The sequence below is a fragment of the Excalfactoria chinensis genome, chromosome 7 (assembly GCF_039878825.1).
Source record: "Excalfactoria chinensis isolate bCotChi1 chromosome 7, bCotChi1.hap2, whole genome shotgun sequence".
Classification (NCBI taxonomy): Eukaryota; Metazoa; Chordata; class Aves; order Galliformes; family Phasianidae; genus Excalfactoria; species Excalfactoria chinensis.
Genome location: NC_092831.1, coordinates 32,978,609 through 33,001,377, shown reverse-complemented (window position 1 = coordinate 33,001,377; position 22,769 = coordinate 32,978,609). Strand labels below are relative to the sequence as shown.

The 22,769-nt window shown below is 42.7% G+C and overlaps 1 protein-coding gene across 11 annotated transcripts in view; it reads left to right on the top strand.

Moving 5' to 3' along the window:
* The window catches only part of AGAP1 (ArfGAP with GTPase domain, ankyrin repeat and PH domain 1), a 265,277-nt gene that overhangs the window by 112,012 nt on the left and 130,496 nt on the right, over positions 1–22,769 (top strand). For 10 of the 11 annotated variants that reach the window (XM_072342546.1, XM_072342547.1, XM_072342541.1 and 7 more), the window contains 2 exons: positions 2,804–2,959; positions 7,498–7,590. In XM_072342546.1, the coding sequence (XP_072198647.1) occupies positions 2,804–2,959; positions 7,498–7,590 (249 nt within the window). The remainder of the gene's footprint in view (positions 1–2,803; positions 2,960–7,497; positions 7,591–22,769) is intronic. The other variant, XM_072342545.1, reaches the window with a different exon arrangement.

Here is a 22,769-nt window from a genome sequence, read left to right as displayed (position 1 = left end):
ATCTCCCTGTACTGAGTCTGTTTTGCCCATGAGAACAATTGGTGAGGGATCTCCCTGTCCTTAGCTTGACCTGTGAGCCTTTTTCATTGTATTTTCTCCCCCTGTTCTTTTGAAGATGAGAACTAAGAGCACGGTGTAGTGTTGATGAGCTACTTTGTTTAACTACCACAGTTAGCTTGTTTTAGTTAACTAAAAGATGGAGATGCATAATAGTCAAGTTTTCCAGCATTATGCAGCAGAGCATAGCTACATCTCTTTGTTTTCAATAGCTTGTGGTTCACATCCTGTCATCAGTGTCGAATATTTTAGCCCTTCTTTGTACCGTTGTATAAGAACAGAAAGAACAGGCTTCTAAATTCTTCAGGCATGACCGTTCTTCTTTTCTTCCGCCATCTTCATCACCTGTTGTCATCTCTTTTTCCCTCCTGTGCTGAGCCTTTCAGCTCTGTGGTTCTAATCTTAGATGTGTCCAGCACCTTCAGTTCCTGTTATTCATTACTTGCTTAAATTTCCTTCCTTTCCCTTCACATTTTGGCCAAGAGGGCAGTAGGTCCTTACCACTGTGGTCCAAAAGCCATTCCTTTACACCAGTTATGTGTTTCAGTGTCTCTGGTCTCCTTTTCTAATGCCATTTCATAGCTGCTGTTTTCAGATGTTCTCCTCATAAACCTCCCTTTGTCTGCCACAGCCCTTCCTGTGCTTCTTTGGAGGAGTAATCTCTGATTTTCACAGGCTTGTTGTGTGTTTTCCTGCAGGTTACTTACTGTCCTGTCTGTTCAACCTTTTCCTTGCTATCTCAGCAAGATACGATAGAGAAAGGGTAGTGAATGTGGCCACTGAGGCCATTTCTTCACAGGTAGTTCTTCTCACTGTTCATTATCACTTGCTGTTAGGACACTAGAAATGGTAATTCCAGTTCCTTACTCTTGTATAGGCTCTGTTTCGGTCACTTGGGCCACCTCCAAATTCTGCTTGCTGCTTTCTCTCTGTACTCCAAAAACATTGTAGGAAAACCCCAGACGGGTCCTCTGTTAGTTCCAGTACCCCTACCTCTGGCTTCCTGGCAGCAGCTCTTCTCTAACTCAGAAGGAAGGGCAGATGACATTTTATATCCTTTTCTTCATGAGAAAACGGGACAATTTTCTCCATCAGAAAGTTTGTTTCATGAGTTGTGATTCCTATCCTGCAACACAGATTATGAGGAACATATGCACGTATTGACTTCTGGAAGCGATACCCCTGGATTTGTGGCTGTGTTGATTGACCCTTTAGTGCAAGCACTGAGCATCCAGACTCATCCCTCTTTGTTTTTATCTTTCCCTTCTTGAACTGTAAAAGAAAAGAAAGGAATTAAACACCAAAGAAAGCCTTGAAATTGCTAAAAGAAATGCTAAGTGGATGATGCGAGGAAGAATTGTCTCCTGCTTGGTTCTCTTTCATGGGTTTTCCTTTCCCCTTGAGGTCCTGATCCTGGCACGGACCCCTGAGGGTTGTGTTATGGGAGTGCTGTCGTATTGCTGTGCCTCCCAAGCAGGGTATGGCAGCTCCGTGTGTCACTAGCGAAGGGCAGCGCTGAAGGGGAAACACTGGACTGCCTTCTTTTCCTGTGCAGAAACTTTACCTGGTGAATTCCTAGTTGCAGCAATAAAAATGAATTGCCTTGTGTTAACTGCCATGGGAGAATCCTTCTCCTTAAAGCACCCCGTGTTTTACCTTCCTCACCTTGCTTCTTATAGGACACTCAGTTTCTTCAAAGGTATCTTTTCACCTTCTCGTGAGCATCACAGATCATTTCCCCTCCCTTAAGTTACCTTGGAGTTGTTGGCCAGTACTTCTGCTTCTCTTCCACTGAGCTTTTCTCCAAAGGCCTATGGAATTGTCCTTCTTTGCCTTGCCTCCGTCCCCACTCACCATACATGGCCTGCATGTCCCCAGAGGATGCACGTGTACCTAACAGGAAAAAAAACCCCGCAAATTATCTCTGCATCCTTCTTAACGACGTTTTAAGTACTCGTTTGTTATGTCTAATAAAAAAATCAAAACATTAATCACATTTTGGTTCCTTTCCAGTCTGTTTTCCTTGCCTTTCTGCTATTAGTCGCTTGTGGCATCAGTTCATTAATTGTTCTGTAGGCTTACTGAGTGACTACTTAATTTCTTAGGAGACTATGATGTAACTTTACGTTTGGGCTGCTTTGATTAAATTGGAATGCCTTTTAAGCTCTGTATCCCTGTGCCAATGGTTTTCATGGCTTCAGCAAATGCCTTAAGAGCTACCTATTACTACAGGAACCATTTTACAGCATTGGTGGGTTGTTTTTTCAGGTCCTTGATTAGCTCTCAGCGGACTGATGGTTCCACACCGGGATTAAGTCCAGCTATGCGGTTCTGTTACACTAGATGTTTTTCTCTAGGTTTTGAGGCAGAATTTGGCTTACCAGTTATGAAGTGGAAAAGTAAAACGTACAGCTTTTTCCCCCAGTGTTTTGCTTACTCTTATACTAACACAACAAAAGAAACTGTTTATATCCATCTAGGCGTGTATATTGTGTAGAATGACAACGTGCCTGCCGCATCAATGGGAATGCTTAGATTGCTTTTTAAAATGAAGGCTTGGAAAAAAAGTATTTAAAGCTTTGCCATGGAAATGCATGGAAGAGTGGCAGTAGGGCAGGCGTGCTGTGTTGTGTTCCTGAGCTTAGGCTGCTATTCTCAGGTACCAGGGCTAAATAAGATGCAGCTGTGGATTGCAATTTCTTGAAAGCAGTGTACCGCTGTTTAAAACTGACTTTAATCCTTGCAGACCAGTAATGGAGGAGGGAGTTTAAGTGATTATTCCTCCTCTGTCCCATCAACTCCAAGCACCAGCCAGAAGGAGCTACGGATTGATGTCCCTCCCACTGCCAACACACCAACTCCTGTCCGTAAACAGTCCAAGCGCCGATCCAACCTCTTCACGGTGAGTGAGCCAAGGAAGAGACTGTTGCTGTGTTTCTAGTCGTGCTCTGTGACCATGGCCTGAACTTCAACCCGGTTGAGTTGAGCTGGTCTAATCCAGACAGGAGTGGTGAGATGGATCTGTAGCCTTGAAAACGAAAGCACTTTAGAATGACAATGGGGCTGTTCTCTTTGAGGATGTAAAACAGTGAAGTCACCATGCTGGGAATTCCAGGGGATGAATTCTAGAGCCTCTGTGTGACTTTGATTCCAAGGTCTGCCTAGGTTCCCACCTTCAGCGACCAAAGGCAAAGCTGGGCCTCTGCTCTTAATCCCTGTCCTTGTTTGAATGATTCTGCTGACTGGAGGCTTCCTGGTGAGGTATCCAGTGTTTGTAAAGAGCTCAGTGTTTGCCATGGGAATTCTGTGGGCTACAGGAGAGTAGCTGCCCTGTGATCCTTTTATTGCTGCTCAATTTGCTTTGCTAGAGTTAAAAGGTGTGATGGAGATGAAAATGCTGTTTTATTTTCATCCTTCCTAGAATTTCTGGGTTTTGCTTCATTGAGAGGCAAAAATCCAAACCAAAAAAAAAACACACCACCCCAAACTGTTCAGCTGGTCCACTGTGATGGATGTTTGCTGTGCACAAGTGCTTTGGGGAACAAGAATGAGGCTTTGAGTGATGTTTTCCTTGTTCTAGCAGTCTCGCTGAAGTCTTTGGGATTGCACTGTGTGTGTAACTGTGGTTTTAGAATCGGGTTTTTGACACTTCAAACTGTGCTTGTAACAAACACTCGTGTGCCAGCTCTTTGGTGACTGCAGCTATGCAGGAGTTGCATTTGGCAAGCCACGTTTTCCCTGTTATCATAACAACTGTTTGCATTTTGTATTCCAAAGCTGATGTCACATTCACTTCGCAGCACCGGTCACCTCCCCACTCGTATCCAGGGAAGCGCAGAGAGAAATGTTGGAAACTTTGTGATCTAAATAAGGTCTGACCCATCAGCCCTTAGCAAGTAAAAAGTTCTATCCTGGTTTTGGAGCGCTGAGCGACAGCAGCACAGTCTCACAGGTCACATTTGATGTGCCCATCTTGTGTGCCTTTCCCTGCCGCTCGCACTCGTGAGTTATTAACTCCACTAGATGTCAGTGTCATCCTAGAAACTGAGAGCGCAGCCATAAATCTGGGAGCCCAGCTGAGACAACCAGAGCTGTGTCGGAGCCTTGTGCCGACCATTTCCTGCCTCAAGTGTGCATCAGGCGCTGAGAGGGCTGTTCAGATGCTGTTGACATTTGGAAAACTGTGGGTGATTTACGCTGGAGTAGGTGTAAATTTGAGGAAGTGAGTAAAGAGAAACATACGCATCTGCAGTGGAGGAAGAGGTCTGAGAGGAATATGAAATCAGCTGCATGTGTTACAAACAGATTGAACAGACAGGTTTGCAGTAACTAACGGCATGGGGAGAGCCGTCTTGCCTAGCACCAGAGGATGTTAATAGTTGTCTTGATGTCAATTAACTTGGGAAGAACTGGGGAAGAATCAAGTGCCGTGGGAAAGCAATAATGTCTTTTATGACCGTATTGAATACGGTGTAATCCCTGTCCTGGAGTTTGCTGACCCTGGTCTCATGCCACGTCAGCCAAGCTGTAATTTGGAATTACCAGACTGAACCAATAGATGAGACGTCTATAAGTAAATGGATGTCCTGTCTGCTGAGAGCAAAACGTGAGCCTGACAGTGTGTCAGTCAGTTGTGTTTAGTTTGCTGTGCTTGTTTCCTAAGCTGTTACTTGAATATGATTACTATCATTTGCATTGTGTAGCTGCAAACTGACCCTTGTTATGTAGCGTAGGTAATGTGTTAAGTTTCCTCGATGAAGTCCTTCTAGCATTGGAAGGAAATCAGGTTAAGCAGAAAGATGTGGGTTTTTTTTTTAGGAATCTCATTCAACTTTAGATTTGGAATAGGACCGAGCATTTTAAACATGTTCTTGTTGAAGCACATTATAGGTGGTATCTGACCATTATGTCTTTGTTGGGTATTAATATTTTCTGTCAAGCTGTCATTGCAATAGGAGACTACATACTTAGGCTTTAAAATAAAGCAGAAGGGTAAGCATCTTTTGTTTTTGCACAGTACAAATAGGGATGATTAAATCGTTGTGCAGCACAGGTGAGGATTTACACTCCAGCAAAGCACCGGCTGTTACTTCTTGTTGGATTTCATACAGGCTTAATGAACTTCAGGTACAGCCAGAGGCAGCTCCGTTCACATGCCAGTATTACCTGTCTCATGTGATTGCAGATTTGCAGTCAGGACCTTTTAAGAAGTTAAATAAACCTCTCTAGTTTGGTGTATTAGAGATCAGTGCTGGTACTTTGGGCTGTGGGTGCAGGATTCTGGTTGTGCTTGAGCTTAGCTTCTGTATTTTCCTGGCTTGAAAGCAATCTCTTTTGTAGGCTCTGATTTGGGGAAGGTTTTGTGTTGACATAAGGCTGCGTGTGACTTATGGTGCAAAGGGAAAATAGGTCAAATGGCATTCGGGCAGGTCTTTTGTTTTTAATTGTTTGGGACTTTCTGTGGTTCTAAATAGCATTGCTGAATATGTTAACAGGACATCCAAGAAAATCCTAGCTAGTGCTGATGCAGTGTGGTTTAGTGTCTGGTTTTTTTAGTTCATATGACATAAATTGAAATGGATGCATTATAAATGCAAAAGCATGGAAGAGTAGGGTACCTCTCTATTTGACTACATGGTATAAACAGTGGAGCCTGATACAGCTCTCCCCTTGAAAATTGCATGTGCTGCTGATTCCAGCAGCCAGGAAGGATTTGACCAACATCCATCCCCAGCTTTCAATACTTTAAGCACTCGGCAGCGTTTTGCTTTGAAGCATTTTCCTGCTATGTTCAGTGTTCTTTTCTGCTGCGGTTACTTTAATGGAAGAGAAGATGTGATGATTCAAGAATAAATAAATTAGCGCACAGTACCCAGATTGCTTTTCAGGGACGGGATCCTTTCTTTTAAAACGAGACAAAAAGAAACATTCAAGTTGACAACTTCCCTCCCAAGGATTTGGCTGCCTTCATTGAGTTCCTTTAAAATGTCACTTAGGGCCGCTTGGCGCTATTGAAGTATTGTTTTGTGTTTTATTATTGGGAAGTGGCACTTTCAGATTCAGAAATCTGTCTTGAAGGAAGAGGAACAATAGTGATCTTCAACGTTGGATTTCATCCCTCCCACTTGTTTTGCTTTCTTTCATTTATTCTTTGTTTAATTCCCTGCCATGTCATTCCATCGCCCCTAACCATAGTAACTAGTGATAGGAGCCTGCTCCCGGCAGAGCCGGCAAAAGCACAGCCTCCCCGCTGGGTAAATGTGGTGTTTAGGATGCTGTTACTTGAAGTCTTCCTCCATGGGCTTTTTCCCTCCCCTTCTCCCCATCCCCTTGCCCTTAAAGCAACCGCTTGGGGCATTTTCTTCCTTCCATCCCTCCGCCTGCTCAATGGGGGAGTGCAGAAAGCAAGTATTAAGTGCCCACCATCCCAATAGCGCTCCCGACCTCGTTGCCTTTCAGTCATCCCTTTGTGCCCCAAATCAAACCCGGTGTTTCGTATTGCACTGGTTTTCATCAGCTTTTCATGGTGCCACTGGACACCGCAGGCGCATTCATTCCATACATCATCTGTGATATGAAAAGCAAGTGAAAATGTTTCCCCATTTTCAATATCGTGTGAGTAATGTTCCTATTGAAAAGTAATGGAGTGAAGTTGTCGCTTGTCAGATCAGTTATTAAGGAGGATGACTTTCAGCTCTTCTGCTTTTATTTTATTTTTCCTTTTTTAAAATAAACCTGTCAAAATGAATCTACTTGTGTGTTCTTTCACAGGGATCGACCGGAATCTGAATGAGTTCTTCTGATTCCTGTAGTCACGAAGGAAGCTCTGTGAGCTTTCTCCATAGGGCAGTTCTCTTTAGAGAAAGCCCGGTCAACTTTTAAACACTGAATTATTTTTTTTCCTGTTGATGTTTCTTTTCTCTGCTTGGAAAAATGTTTTTCAACCTCATTCGGTGCCTGTTCTTGCAATTCCAGCTTTCTCTGTATGGAAAAGAGCTGTGAATTAGCATGAGCAAAGAATAAAGTTAAACGAATACGGTCAGAAACAGTGCCATAAAATCATGGTTTCAGATAGCTGTTGACCTTCCTGGAACCATGCGGATATTAATTACGTTACCTATATATATTTATGTACGTGTATCAGATTTTCTCAATGAGAAGCCGCAGCCTTCTTCAAGTAGTGAACTTGAGCAGCGTGGCTGGCTCTTCAGGCAGCGAGGCTGGAACACTTTGAAACCCAAATCCCATTTCAAACAGGTGGAGGGCTGAAAATTGGAACTGGTAATTATGTATTCAAATTCATTCAAATTCAAGGGACCGTCGTGTACTCGCGTAGATGTTCCCCACTCTTGCTTTCAGTACCATTTGTGTGTCGAAACACTTCTTTCGGGTGCTTAAAAAAATAACAACTAATGCCAACTTTCTTTTTTTGCTCCGCAGTCTCGGAAAGGGAGCGACCCAGACAAAGAGAAGAAGGTCCTGGAGAGCAGAACGGACAGCATCGGGAGCGGCCGCGCGATCCCAATTAAGCAGGTACGTAAAGAGCTTTGCTGCTTGCCGTGCTTGGAGACGCACCTCGGGTCTGCAGCGCTGCGAGGCCGGCCCAGCGCCAAGGTTTGTTTGATGTGCTCCAGTGATGAATGTGGAAGTCACTCACTTGACATCAATTAGGAGAGGTTCCTATGTGTATTAAAATAGGATCATTAGAATAAGAAGAGGGAAAATGTGACAACAGGCCTAATGAAGTGCAGTCTGCCGGCCTGCATATGGAGCGTGTTTCTCGGCTGCGCTGGCTTCAAAGGCTGCCTTTGTAGAGCCGGCTTTGATTGGGCCGTGCACTGCCCATTTGACAGGGGGAAATCAGCGCGCTGCACAAGAGCCCCTTGTGATGGCAGGAATAGCCTGATGTGGCCCTAATTTGCTATCGCAGACGGACATCTGAACACAGTTTCAGGCTGGTTTGTAACAACAAGGCAATTAGTTGTGATAATCATAGCCGGTGTGTCAGCTGTGCACTCTTGTTTGTAATTTGCTAATGAAGGAATTGTAACTTTGATTAGGTTCAGTTTCATTTAGACCTTATTATATAAGAGAACATTTACAGCTGTAATGTGTGGCCTTAATTAAACTTCCTCATTACACAACAGGACTTGAATTCACGGATTTGTTTTGGTCTGTTTTACTAGCCTAGATGCACTTTCATTAGCCTGGAAACTGAATGCTAAATTGTAGCTCTGAACATACTCTGAAAGGCAAATGCAATACTGGAATCAAATGCAAAGTGTTTGGGTAAATGAGATCATTTACTTTTCCAAATTAAATTAGGCTGAATTCATGCAGCTAAGAACACTGCGCTAAGCATTTGCATGGGATGCTTTACAAATGGTTTCTGCAGTAGTGTTTGCAAGTATTTGCTTCCATGCGAGTTACCGTGCTGCAGGCAGCACCAGTGCTGAGTGAAGCAGCTTCTTTTCTTCCCACGCAGTTCTTTCCCAGTTTCCTTTGGCTGCTTTGCTGCTTTCCAGACACTCCCTTCTCTCTTCCCGGTGTGTTTCCAAACCTTACCTCTGCTCCTGGCTTATCTTGTCGTGGAGCCCCCCGTCTCCTGTTTGGTGCTGCTATGTTGGAGGTTCTTTGTATATTGTTTTATGCTGGGGGGGGTGAGGAAGGAGGGAGATGGCTTTGTGCTCTTGCTTGTAGTGATTTCCTTTCTCAAAGCAGTTGGACTTGTTGGGGCCATCGCAGAAGCCTGCTAACGTCTGTGAGTCTTTAGGAGACAAATTTTAATCAAACACATCAGCGTGACACTGGTCAGCGTGACTTGGATGTGGTACTCAGGGATATGACTTAGAAGAGGTTTGTTGTTGTGGTATTGTTTTGTGGTTGTTTTTTAAGAGATAGGCTACTGGTTAGGCTGCGGTTGGACTTGATGATCTTCAAGGTCTTTTCCAACCTGAGTAATTCTATGATTCTATGATTCTATGACACCAGATAAGCTCTGTGTTTGGCTCAGTGCTCAGAGGAGGAGATAGCAGGCACGTGAAACAAGCCACAGTTTTTTTTCCTCTACTGCTTTTGTGTGCTGTGAGATGGATTAGACCGACTGGACTCTTCTCGGCTAATGCTACTTAAACAAAACAGACCGTGAGTGAGGCTGAGAAGAACAAATCCATTGGGAAGCATACTTTTCCCAGTGCTTGTTTAAAGTGTACATACTCGTCTAAAACGGCACTGCATGAAATTAATCTGTGTAAAAAAGACACGTTTAGGACAGGTGAGATGAGCATTTTAAGTGTGATCACACTGCTGCACAGTTAGGATATCCTCTACAGCCACCCTCAGAGGGGGCTCTGAAATGAGGCACTGGGGAAGCTTTCTCCTGTCCACTATTCAGATAGCTCTGGTGGTGATGAGTTGCATTACTGTTACTGTTGTGTTCTACAGGTGTGAGATGCTTGGAGATCTGTCTGAGGAAGTAGAAATTCCTGCTAGAAAAGATGATCTCTGTTGCATTTAGTGCCTTGACTGTGAATAAGACAGAGAGGGATGTGAAAAGGAGCTTTTGGACCTAAAAACTTCAGTAATGTCATGCTACTGTGCTGCTTTTCAATGAGAAACCCCTTCCATCAGGATGCTTCAGTGACAAATGGTCGGTAATAGGAAGAGAAACCTCCTTTCACGAAGCTGAATGCAGATTGTAGCATTCACAAAGTTGCTGTGGGAAAGCTTTCTTGTTATATTCTTAGAAGACTCTTTTTAATCTTTGTCCCCGTGTTTTCCAGTCTTTCCTCCTATTAGCCCCAAAGTCTCGTTGCCGCAGCATCCCGTGCTGCAATTGTGAGTCACCTCCAGTTACATTAAACGTCCCACAACTTGTTGAAGCTGCTCTTGAGCAAGGTGCCAGCTTCATGCGCATACCCTCATCTTCCAGGGGAGGCCATGGGCAGTCCTTTTGATTCCCACTGTCGGTACTTTGTTTTTCCCCTTTGGAGGTGCTTTGGGTATGTGCTTGGCAGTAATACTTAAGAGATGCTGGCCGTGTTCCTCTGATGCAGGGAGTGAGTCTGAGCTTGCACTTGCAGATTGGTGCTTCCCTTCTGTTGATTGAGCTTCTTAGAACATTTAAACAATTACTTTGTAAAAAGCCATAGGAAGGTTCAGGTTGAAATTCAGATGCAGAGTGTTTCGTGTACCCTGGTACTTGAAAAAAAAGGGGTTATAGAAGATAGGCTAATATCTTGCTATTGAGACGGTGAACTCAGAGGCTTAGTGATTGGATAGATTTTGTGCTGCCTCACTGTAGGTTCTTCTTATCTACCCAGGGTGCCCCAAAAATCAGAAGCTGTGTCTCCCAACTTGAAGGAAAGTTAATTGGAGATTAGAAATGTTCTCTGTCTGAATGTGAGTGGTAACTTTGGCCAGGCTACTCTAAGGTGAATTAAATGCAGGGAGGTAAGTTTAAGGGACCACAAAAAGAAAACTGCTCAAAAAGGAGAGGCTGGGTTTTGCTTACTTCGCAGTGTCTACATGCCGTGCAGTCTGTGCTCTCAGCATCCTTGTTAGAGGATGCTGGCTGCGCCATATCTTCCCAAATAGAATGCTGAGGTTGTGTTTAAACACCTTCTGTGTTTCAGTCAACATTAGACTGAATGCTTTCCTCGGTATAGATTATCCTCTGCTTGAAACCAGGATGAAAATGAAGGCTTGTATCTGGTAGCCTGGCTGAATGTTCTGAAGCTCGTGGTAGGCTCTGTTTTATAGTGCTACCCTTCCCAGCCTGCTGGGGTTTCTGCAGCATTTGGGGAAGATTACTTTGTTTTCTGCAGTCTTGCAGTAAGAGCAGATTCAAATGACGGGAAAAAAAATGACAACAAGAGAAATAAAAGCAAGAAGCTCAGCGGTGAGTGGGCTTGTCATGTATTAATTTTTCATTGCTGTGGAGAATTGTACATACATAATCACTTGATTGCAGTGGGAGTTAGCGAGCTCCTATGGTGTCATTTGCATAAATCTTGTTAAGTCAATGGCAGTTAATGAAGTACAAATGAGCCTGGAGAAGGTGACATGCAAATCGTGGGTGGCAGATGGGAGGTCTGTTTTTGGGATGGCAGCTGTGTGCTTTTTCCTTTTTTTTTTCCCCTCTCCTCTTCCCCCCCCTCCCTCCCAGACTGGAGTGTAAATAAATACGCAAGAGCTTGCCTTGACTTTCTGCTATGAGATTCTCAGCTCTGGCATTTGCACTTATCGCAGGTGCTCGTGTTGTTATATAGCTGAACTCTATAACCTTGGCTGCTCTTCTACCAAAAGCAGTCTCACCAAGGCTTTGATGGGGGTTTGCCTTTTGACAGCTTACCCAAGCTCTGCTCACGCTGAGCCGCGTTGTGCTTCCTGTGCCCCCAGATTCCAGCGCAGCTCCCGGGTGTATCATTTAGGGACAGCAAACATGAAAGCCTGGCTTGAAAATCAACCTTCTCGTGTTTAATATTAGCTGATGGCATAGCGAAAAATTTGCCATCCATGACTTGCAAAGGTGAACTTCAAAACCCATTCCCTTCTCTGTTTGCAAATGGCCGTATTAATGGAGAAAGCTGAATAACTTATTCAGTCTTTACTTTTAGGTGATATTTCAGATGACCTTCTTTGCCCACTAGCGTGGCACATTTAAATACATTAAAGTAATCCCTGAATGAAATTAAGTATTTTGTCTTTTTCACTCCGAAATAAAAATGGCAAACGTTTTTAGGGCTCTGTCAGCAAACTTGTGTGGGGGGGGGGGAGTTCTGCTTGTAGGAAGAGGCAGCTTCTTATCACCCTTCCTTAGTCATCTTCAGGTTTAGGCACTGCAGTTTGTGTAGTGTTTCTTATCACTGAATCTCCAGTTATCAGTTTGTAACCTTATAGCTGAGATGGGTGGGACAAGCACCTTTATTCCCTATCATTTTCATTCCATGGAGGGTGGGATTTTTGCCTATCTACTGCTCTGTGCCCCTCAGCTCCCTTCTTCTTCCCACTTCAGTGCTGTCTCAGTCCTGTTGCCTCTTGTTGATTACTATTTTTCCCCTTCCTAACCTCATTCTCCTTTAAGCTTTAGCTCTAGATGGGACATTTCTATGTACAGTCAAGCATGCATGCTTTGTGTTCAGAGTAGCAGTGCTGCACAGTCCTTCATTTTGGCAAGTCTGGTAGTGTCTTTGAAATAGGACTTGCGAAGTGACGGTGTGCCACATCCAGTCAGTCAAACTGATTTGCCTAAGCCTTCTCACTAGCCGAAGAGCTCCGCAGTGCTGCAGGCAAATGTCAGACCTGAGAGCCACCATCCACATGAACAACAAATGCTTTTTGCAGCAGGTTTTGTAAATGTAAATGTTTACTTTGAGCCGACCAAAAGAGAGTACAAATAAGCAACCGTGTTAACGTCTCATCCTGCTTAATTCATCTGACTTGACAGGGTGGAAGATGCTGGTGTAGTGAGAGCAGGGTGCTCCCCACTGCAGCACCTTGCACATTAACAGGCCTGGGCTGGTGCAGAGCACCACGGCTCACCCTATTGCTCTTCCAAGCTCTGTTCTGGAGTATGGATGGTTAATGCCTGTAGCAGCCAAACGCATTGGGGGCTCTGGAGGGTGGCTTTCCAGAACTCAGAAATGACAACGACTGACGTGGTGCTGGCAAATGGCAGACTTTCATTTATTTATCTCTACCGTAAGGTGTAATTTACCCTGTCACACTTGTGTCTAATCACAGTAATCAGGATCCAGATACGCTTGTACAAACACAAGAGTACGGGCGTTAGCCAAATACTCTTAGTGCTGAAATCTTCTGTGTAATTCCTCTGCGATTGTTTATAATCAGAACGTACACATTTTTGCTGTGTTTTTAATGAGTTGATTACTAGTTAGAAGATGTTTTGTGCTCGCTGTGGTTCTGTAAATTGTTAACTGGTAGCTACCAGTATAATTAAATATTTCAGAACACTTGGCTCTGGTTGCATTGAACTGTGAAGAAATAATGTTATATAGCCAATCAAAAAGAGATACTTGTAAACTCATTTAAAGCGTCAGAGTGTGTTAGGACTATCGCGGTGATGCTTATTGCAGGAGAAATTAAAGATACAGTTTTGTGCTAAGAGGCAATACAGAAATTAGTTCCTGAATTAGTTGTTAATTGATTTGGTAATTCCCTCGGGTCTGCATGCTCTTTTTTTCCCCTTCTTTTTCATTGTTGCATTCAGTTAACAGTGACTATTCCCAATGCACTTGAAATATGTTTTCCAATTAGATCCAATGTGCCCTTACATCAGAGGCACAGCTCCAGCTTTGCGTTCACCTGCTTGGAAACAGCATTTCATTTGATTGTGAAAGCTTTTGCTGTTGTACTGCTGCTGGTTTCCAGGTACTGTCCCAAGAAAAGCAGTGGCGCTGACTATTTGAAATGAAATGGCATCTAAAAGGTTCCTGGATTTCTTTTACAATGAAGGCCCTGTTGTTATTCTTCCCAATGTACCTAGTTGCAATGGATGTGTGCAGGGATTTGTCACCTGCAAAGCCCAAGACCTGCGTTTTTGGTCCTACTGAGGCACCTACTTCTTCCCGCTGTCTGGGTTCTGCTGTTTTCCCTTCGTGACTTGTGAAAAGGTTGCAGAAGAAAGCTGGGATTTGGGTCTTTTTTGTTACAAGGACTGAATTTCTTCAATGTTTCTTTTAGTTGTTATCCGCCCAATATTTCAGAGGTTTTAAAATGCAGGTTTTCTGTCTCCCGTCCTATAGGTTGATCTTGTTATAGCTCTTACTCCCTGCAAAATTGTAGTGGTAGTCTCAAGTGTGCAAAGACAAGGCGAGCAGCGTACAGTTGCTCTGCATATATAGTCAAAGTCATTATTATATCAGTTTCCAATTAATGTTTGGTAGGGGTTGAGGTGATGTTTGAGAGTTATAGAGGCCTTACAGTAATATTATTTTCCTAAAATTGAATTCTATAGCGCTGTGCATATTGCTCTCATACCTCTAAGGATCTATAAATGAGACATTATTAATACAATTTTCAGAGAAATTATCTTCCTATCAATGTTTTAACTGCCTCTCACCCTAAGAAGCTACAACTGAAGTCAGTGGGAGCCTCTTGCATTTTCCTAACAGTAACACGCTGCGGTAGAGAGATACTGACTTGCTCATAACTTTTCCCAGCTTACAAATCTGTCTTTGTGGTACATTACATTACAAACAGAATTACTCGATTTACATAATAAAGAATTATGTTTGAATGCTTATTACTGTCCATTATGGCAATGGACACAATTTCAAAGGTAATATTCCACTTATGTGACCAAGCTTCCGAGAGTGAGCAGAAGTAAGGTGATGGTAAGAAGAAAAGAAACAAACAACATAAGGAAGATGTAGGACTGCAAGCCTGCAAAGGGAAAACCAAGCAGTTTTCCATGCAGGGCATTGGGGAATTTAATCCTCTTGATCTTCTCGTCCTCTTCTGTGTGTGCTGTATTGCAAAACCTGTGCACGTTGGAAGCAAGAGCAGAACGTGGTGGAGAGGTGTCAGAGTGCTTTGGAGGAGAGGAGGAGGGAATGATCGAAAGCAATGTAGGTATAAAAGAGAACATCAATAAAGAAAGCCATAATACGACTTTAAAAAATTTATTAGAATTTTCCAGTGCTGAAATGGTGTAATATATCAAGGTGGCATCTCAATGTGACATGCAGAGATTGGCAGTGATGAGGTCACTGAGGTATCTTCACCATTGCCCTCAGGCTAAGAGTTAGGCCCTGGCCAGAAGCCTTGGGTGAGCTTGTTGTACGTGGAGGCTGCTTTAACAGTTTGTCTCCATATTGAATCCATATCTCCATGCTCACAAGAGGCATTCTGTTTTATTTGAGCCATCTCTGGCTCTCCTTGATAATTAAAAAAAGAAACAAAAGAAGCAACCTGCTGAAACTATGGATTGACCCAGTGGCTCATTGAGTGCATCATTTTAGAAATGGCGGGTGGAAGTAATTGACCTTACCTTCCTTTTAGTATATGAGATCTGCTGATGCCTTCATACTCGTGATCTCTACTGAGTGATAATGGGGTGAAAGAGAATTACTGCAAATCCTTCCGGTCTGAGATTTGCTTTCAAAGCTGCACACTTTGTGTGTTGGTTCTTCTTTCATGTAAGCTGGTTGGAGGTGTCAGTGCCAAGCAACCGTTCCTCTGGCCCAAATGCCCTTGTTTCGAGGAGCCGCTCTCTACTGGAGGTGAGTCTGTGTGTGTCTATTCTAACTTTGGTGGCTGCAGCTCTTCCTCTTGAGGGCACGAGTGAGGAATTAGGAGGAAGAAGTGACATAACAAGATGAAGTAGAACGCTTATGACAGTTACCAAGTGAGACTGCCTGACAGACTCGGGTTGACACGATGATTATTAATATGTTGTAAAGATGTTTGGGGGATTCCGCCATATTTGTATGGTTGCCAGCAAAATGTTGACAGTTGCATTGTGGTTAATAAATTCATTTAGATTTATAAGCATTGTTTACAGAACCTGTTCGCCTGCTGAAACTCTAACAGCATCTGTTCCTTCTTACTAATTAACTGCTAATTACGAATGAGCTTTGTGTGTTTGTCAGTATAACTGGCTCATGCATTTTGTAAGGAACATTAACAAATTGATTTACATAGTGGTAAAGCAATCAAAAGAGTAAACTGAACAGCACGCATTTAAAGCCCTTTAGCCTGATTTTTTGAACGAGGCAAACCTCGGGCATCCAAAATATGTTCATAATTCTTTCGCTACCCTTAAATTTGGGGGTAATTGCGTGTAAGTCTGAATCAGGGCTGTTGGTCCACCGTCTCTCCTTGGGTTTTCATTGAAAAAATAAAAGCATTGGCACTACTGGTGTTTCATGTTTGCAGGCCTGTGTTTATGCAGGAGCAGTGGCAAATTGCAAGTACTGAGGTGAAGGAGGAGTGTTGCTGGTGGTGGGGGCAGCGGGGTCTGTGCAATGCAGGTACTCAGTGCAGCTTGTTTGTGATCAGTCCTTGATGTAGCAGCTATGGCGGTCACTGCCTTTTTGTTCGTATGCTCTTCTCTCTAAGGCTACTTTTAGTCTTCAAAACCCTTCTGACTCCAGTAATTAGCAGCACATCTCAGCAGATGGCCCAGATGTTGGCGTTTAAGTATTTTGAATTTCAATGTAGCACAACTCTTGAAAATAAAACTAACCAAAATCCCTAATTTATTTTACTCGTGTTGGGATAAGGAGAGAAAAATCAGACAACCGCACCTTCTATTGGTCAGAATCCTTTGCCTGATGATAACTTTGAGATGAATGAGGTCATCAGATGACATGGGGTTATTTCACATACAGCTGTCTCGGAGTTGTAAAGCTTGAAATGAAGACTGCAGTAACACAAACACAGAGCTGCAGGACTGAGTTTTCCTGATTGGCTTAATATAAGTGTGAGAAATAGGGTGTTGTGCACGGAATAAAAGTTGCCAGAAAAGCTTGATTGCTTTTTTCTTTTTTTTTATGATAGAAAATGGGAATGAGTGGATGAAGCAAACGTGACAGATGCAAAATGTTTGGATTTTAGTAAAGCATTTTGAAAATGCTTTGCTAACTCTTAATTGAAAATTTATTCATGTTCATTTGGCTAAAAACTGTGATGTGGATTGAAAACGGTCTGCATGATCATAAACAAGTTAGAGCTGGAGCACAGTTGGGGCTGGCTGGAAGCAGGACAGAGCTTGGTTCAGCACCAGGCCTGCTTCCGTGCAATATCATCAGCGATAGGGTTGTGAGTGGAAGCTGACAAATAGCAACCGCAGTTGTAATCTATATTATAAACAATAGAGAGAGGCACATCGTGAAGGTTACAAGGTCCAGAGATGGTGACAAAATAGAACGTGTTTGATGCAAACAGATGCAGATCTGTTAACAGAAGCGTAATAATCTTATTCTGTCCAAACTGGTTGCATGTCAGACTGTTCTTCTTGTTTCCTTGTCAGCCTGCTTGGAAAAGTCTATTTCCATCCTTCTTTAAACTCATGCTGAAATGAAAGGCAATATGGTAGAGTTGTCTATGCAGGGTGATAGGAGATGAATGGAAGCTGCTAACTTGAATTGAAACCCAGCTGCCCTCATTTTTGTTAAATCAACCCAATTTTGGAGTGTGTTCTGTACAAAGGCAGTTCTCTACCAGTACTCAGTGGTGTAAAGCTGTCGATGTGCCTGGAATGGGCACTTCCACTGCAGCTGTGTCTGCAGTACGACATCAGTAGCTTCTCTTCCAAACATGAATTCTTGGGTTTTTAGTGTTGTACTCCAAACCAGAAGTGACACATGCATGGAAGTTCAGCGTGGTTTCAGGTTTGGGAATTGAGTGCAAGAAGTGGTGGATGCACCTTGAGAATAAAACAGCATTATATCACAGGAGAAAAGGGATCGGACTCGAGCATCAGGAATGACCATTTAAGAAATGTACTCTAAGATGCATTCAGCTGTGCTTTTACATTGAAGTCGGTGGTGAGACAAAGTGCTCAGGGCAGTGCTGGAGAGAGAATCCCATCTCTGTGGCTCTGCTTCCAGATTGGTCTGTCTGAAGGTCTTTGGCACTGCCCATCGCAGCACTAATCAGTATCTGTTAGCCCTGGTAATGCGGGTTCTTGTATCACACAACTGCTTATAAGATGAGAGGGGAAATTACTTCTAATTGTAGAATTATGTAGGAATTTGGAGTGTTTGCCAGGAAAAGAACTGTTGCTGATCTACTGTGAGGCATAAGCACGCAGCTATGGGATGATTATAAGAGAATTATTTCAGGCTTAGTTCTAAGCAAAAGCTACTGGACGTTGGGGGCTGTCAGACTGAAATTCTCTTTATAAAGGAATAGTTAAAAAAAAGCGTAATGACATGGATGTTCATGGGGGCAAAAAAAAATGAGAGTGGGGGGAGCTATTGAGATGTGTAAACAGATTCTATAAGTGCAAGCATGGAGTTCATTTCTTTCCCCTTCACAGTGAACATGATTCTTTGTCACAGAAGAAAAATACCAAGACATACCATTTGCAGAATGGTTTATGGTACAGTATATCACCCTATTATGAGTGACAGTATTTAAATGGTTGGGTAGAGAGCTGGAGAACTGCAAATCAAGTCGCTAGGTTAACGTCTAATGCTCTCTTCTCTCACGTGAATGTTTCAGGAGGGAAAAATGAAGAAATACTTTGAGTGCGGGAGGTGTTGGAAGGAAAAATCAATTAAAAAAAGCAGTGCAAGTAGTTGGATTGTTTAGAAATTCTGAAGGTGAGCTACAGAACAGAAGAGAGCAGGGGATGGTTAAGAAGCAGGTATCGTCACTTACAGAATCAAATTTAAAGGCCTCTTTTGGTCCATATTAAGAATAGAAGACAGTACTATGGGCCAAGTGATGCTCCATAAATTGTAGGCTAAGAGAGAAGGGAGCTCTGTGACCTGCACTGTGTCTGGCAGCTGAGCTGCACAAACCCTTCCTGATGCTGTAAGAGGGCACTGCATCCAGGCACTACAGACCGCACTGAACCTTTTGAGGTCTGACTTGTTGGTTCTATTTAGGTTAATGACACGGCAAGGAACTTCTTCACAGTGCTTTCTGAATCATCCTTTCATATGGTAAATGTTGCTCTCAGTTTGTAAGTGTAGGTGAGAAACAAGGCATGCACGATCACAGTTGTCCGTGCTTTAATCTTGCAGCCAAGAGCTTTCTTAAGTAATTCCTGATACAGATTAAGTGTCACTTAGTTCAAATTCAGTGACGTTTCTTATTGTCATGTGGTGAAGAAATAGGTTTATTGAATCTTCGTGGAGCACAAAGGTGGCAAACTCTCTGCTTCTGCAGACAAAAGCATTGGGCTTAAGGGTGAGAGGAAGATAGGAGAGCATGCCAATATGATGGATAGCAGAAACAGAGAAGCAGAACTCACATGGAAAACAGTGCTGCTGTGAGAACGCAGGTGAAAATGAAAGGGAAGCAAAATCTATAGTAAACAGGTAAGAGGAAGGAGGAGAAATATTGAACAAAGGCTATTGAACAAAGATAGGAAGCAAAAACAAAAAAAACAACCAGGTGGTGTTCAATAACATCTGAGAATCTTGAGCATCTCTCAGAAAGTAGCACGCCAGTCCCTAGAGGTGGCTGGTTCCTAAGGTGCCTAAGCATGAAGCAGAGTGATTGATTGCCAACTTGAAGCAATGCATCGGTGCCCCTGGGTGCTCTGCTATTTCGGCACATTGTCAATGCCTCTGAGCTGTTTCCAATTGAACAGTCTTAAGAGCTTTCAGTCTATAGATTTTGGTAACAAATGCATTGGAGTTGATGCATGCAAGCTGTCAAGAGTGCGAGTTTTCCTACCATTGAAATCTGAAGGCAGAATATCAGCATCTGTCCGGAATAGTTCTGATGTTGTGACAATAATTACCTAAAAATACATAAGATGGAGGTTTCGTTTTCTGGAGGAGGAACAAAGTGTCTTAAGAGAGTCAGCATCTCTGTCTAGAGCATTATGTGGGCCAGGGTTACCCTCCAGAATGGGATCAGCATGCAGAAATACTGACCTGCATGACAAGCAGAGAGGTTTGGTGAGGTTGGTTATGCCCGGCAAAGGCTTCAAGAAACAGTAGGTCTTCCCTGTGTAATACAGATGTGTTTGGAGGTCTGAGAGAGAAAACTCATTTCTGGATGGCGACAGGTAGAGCCTCCCTTAGTTCAGGGATTGGAAAATGGTGCTAGTTTTAGTCCTCTGCAGGAATATTCATTTGTGGGTCATTTCTGTACTGTCAGAATGCTGCTGATGTGCTGGTCCCAGGCAGCTCTGTAGTGGGGTGGGCAGACATGGCACAGGTTTACTCCTGTGTAATACAGTAATGCATGGGCACCTGATCTGCTTTCCTTATTTGTAGCTTTTGGCATCTCCTGCTGCAACCCTGAAACAGACAGCTTCCATTTTTATTTACCTCTGAAATCCCAAAAGATTAATCTGACCCAGCTAGTTGAAAACTCATATTGCCAGATAGTTTGCATTTATATGCACATTTTAAGAACAAATTTCCGTAGGCTGTATATAGAGAAAGGTTCTCTGTGTCCTTAGCAAAGCTGGGTTTTTAGAGCTTGCAATTAATTACTTCCTTGCTTTTGAATAGTTTGGTACCCCAGATCTTTTTTTGTGCTTTGTATTATGGAAGAAATAGCAGTGACTGTCGTATCTTTATTAGAAGTAGCGACAGGACGATTCAGAAATGCTTGTGGTTTCTGTGACAGTAGGACATTAATCAATAGGTGAGTGCATTCTCCAAAGAATTCTACTGTGCATTTATTCACGTTTACTCATAATTATTTTAATTTCTTATAGACATGCTTTGAGATTTTGGATTTTAGATCATTTCTTTTGGAAGATGCACCAGCGTCCCTTGGGGTTTTTGGGTTGTTGTTTGTTTGTTACAGATAGAACTTGAATTTGAGATACTCGCATCCTCAAGATAGATAATAACCAAGATAAGCAGTGAAACCCTGACAGGCCAGTTTTTCCCATGTAATGGGTCTCTCTACCGTGTTGATCTGAGCTCCCATGAGCTCAGCCCTCTTCACGCCATCTCCAGTCTTTCCACCAACAGCGCTGCCTAAAACCCACCGTGGTCACTTAGGTTAATCTCTCACCTAAGTAGCTATACCTTAAACACCTGCTGAAAACCTCACTTGAAAAACCATATTAAAAATGCTTTAATTTGTGTATAGCAGATACGATTACAGTACATTTGCCAAAATGAGGAAGTAACAAACCCTGCTAATAACATGGGATTTTTCTTACTCTAGACCCTTTCCTTTTAAGTGCCACAGGTATTATTGCAGCCTGAATTCCATCCCCAAGAGATGGAGACAGCAGTGCTGACAAACGCTATTCTGTCCTCAGATCTGGCTGCTCTACAGCTAACACGGTCCCTCACGCTGGCACTTACCGCAGCAGGAAACATAATCCTTGGGTTACAGAGCATTAGTCTGAAATGAAGTGTGTATTTACTCTTCTGTTTGGACTCTGAGCAGGGGCAGAGGAAACATAGCCAGGGGTTCTGTGCAGAAAAAAATGTGCACGTCGTGTTGAGATGTTTGGAAGGACGAATGTAGAAAATGGAACATAAGAAGTTATGCTTGGTTTTGGTTTTCTTTAATAATCTGTCTGTCCTGTACAAGTGCTTTCCAACACCTCATTAATAGCGATTTTGTCTGGTACTGTCTGTGAAGAGTTGTCACCATTAAGCTAGTTATAATAGTGACAAATTAAAGCACATCTGCACTTTTCCCTATGGTGTGCAAAGAATAATATATTACACAAACTGCTTGGAGAAACCACGGTTTAAATATTTTAGTGATGTGATTCCTAACGCTGATCTGACAGATCTCTAATAACTTATTGGTAGCCTTCACTTTATAATGCTGCCACACGGTAAATAATATTTCCCTGGTTATTTAGTTTGGAGGATCCCTGTATTGGTCTCCCTTCATCTGAAAGGTATCCTGGAGATGGTGTTTGCCAGAGCTCTAAGTAAAAATGACTTTGTTCTTTGCTATGTTAAATTGGCTGGTTAATTCTGGTGTTATTTACCCTGTAATTCATTAGTTTTACTCTACCATTGGCAGCTGACAGGCTGTAATTTCATGCCTTGCAATAAAAGATGTCTCATAATCTGCTTCATTTAGCAGCAAGAGAATTTAATGAAATTAACTGCAGCCCTAATTATGCTAGTGAATACTAAAGACTGCTATCAAGTTTCCTCAGAAAAGGACAAGGTCCACCTCGTGAAGGATTTAGAACATAATTTCCTGGGAAAAGTTGCAAGTCTCTCCTTCTATTGGCCAACAAGGGCCAATTACAAGTGCTGATACGACTTTAATGAACTGGTTTATTCTGAGTACCACTCAAGGAAGTTTTTATTATCATTATTTTCTAAGTATTGGAGCAAATTTTGCAAGGGTTCTCTGCTTTGCAGTGACTGACCTCTGGACGTTTGTTTTACTGAGATTTCAAGGAATTTATCCACCTTGTTGTGGAGCCTTGTCGCTGAATGCTTGCCTTTTCCAACCAACAAGGTAGCCCAAATACCACATACTTACTATGGCTGTCTTGGGAGCTCTACATCCCTGAGGATAATGGATACTTTTTCTGCCATGATTCATTGGAAATCCATAACTGAGTTACACAAAAACAAGAACTGCAAAGAAATAGCAAAATTCACAAGGAAGCCTGACAGAAGAGTAGTACAGTTATGTGAATGCAAAAGAAGAATAGAAGTTGAGGAGTGTTCCTTGGGGTGATGGAAGCAAGGAGGTTGTTCTTCACAGTTTTGTGAAGCATGTGCTGTTTGTGTCGATTTACAACTTGAAAGGGCCTTATTTTTGTTTGTGAGGAGGTTTGCTTGATTTCTATTTCCAAGTGTTGGTTGATGTCTTTTTGCCGAGTGTGTGCTAACTGCTTGCTAAGCGCTGCCACACTTAAACAACAGGATGTGGAATGTAACCGCCATTTTATGGCTTAAACGATGTTAAATGTAGTTAATTGGAAAAACTTTTAACTGCAGAGAATTTCCCTATGAATAGCCTTCATAATAACCGTCTCACTATAAAACGCAAAATGCTTTGCTCACAAGGACAACTGTACTATAAAGGTGAAGTGTATTGATCAAATTACCTGAGAT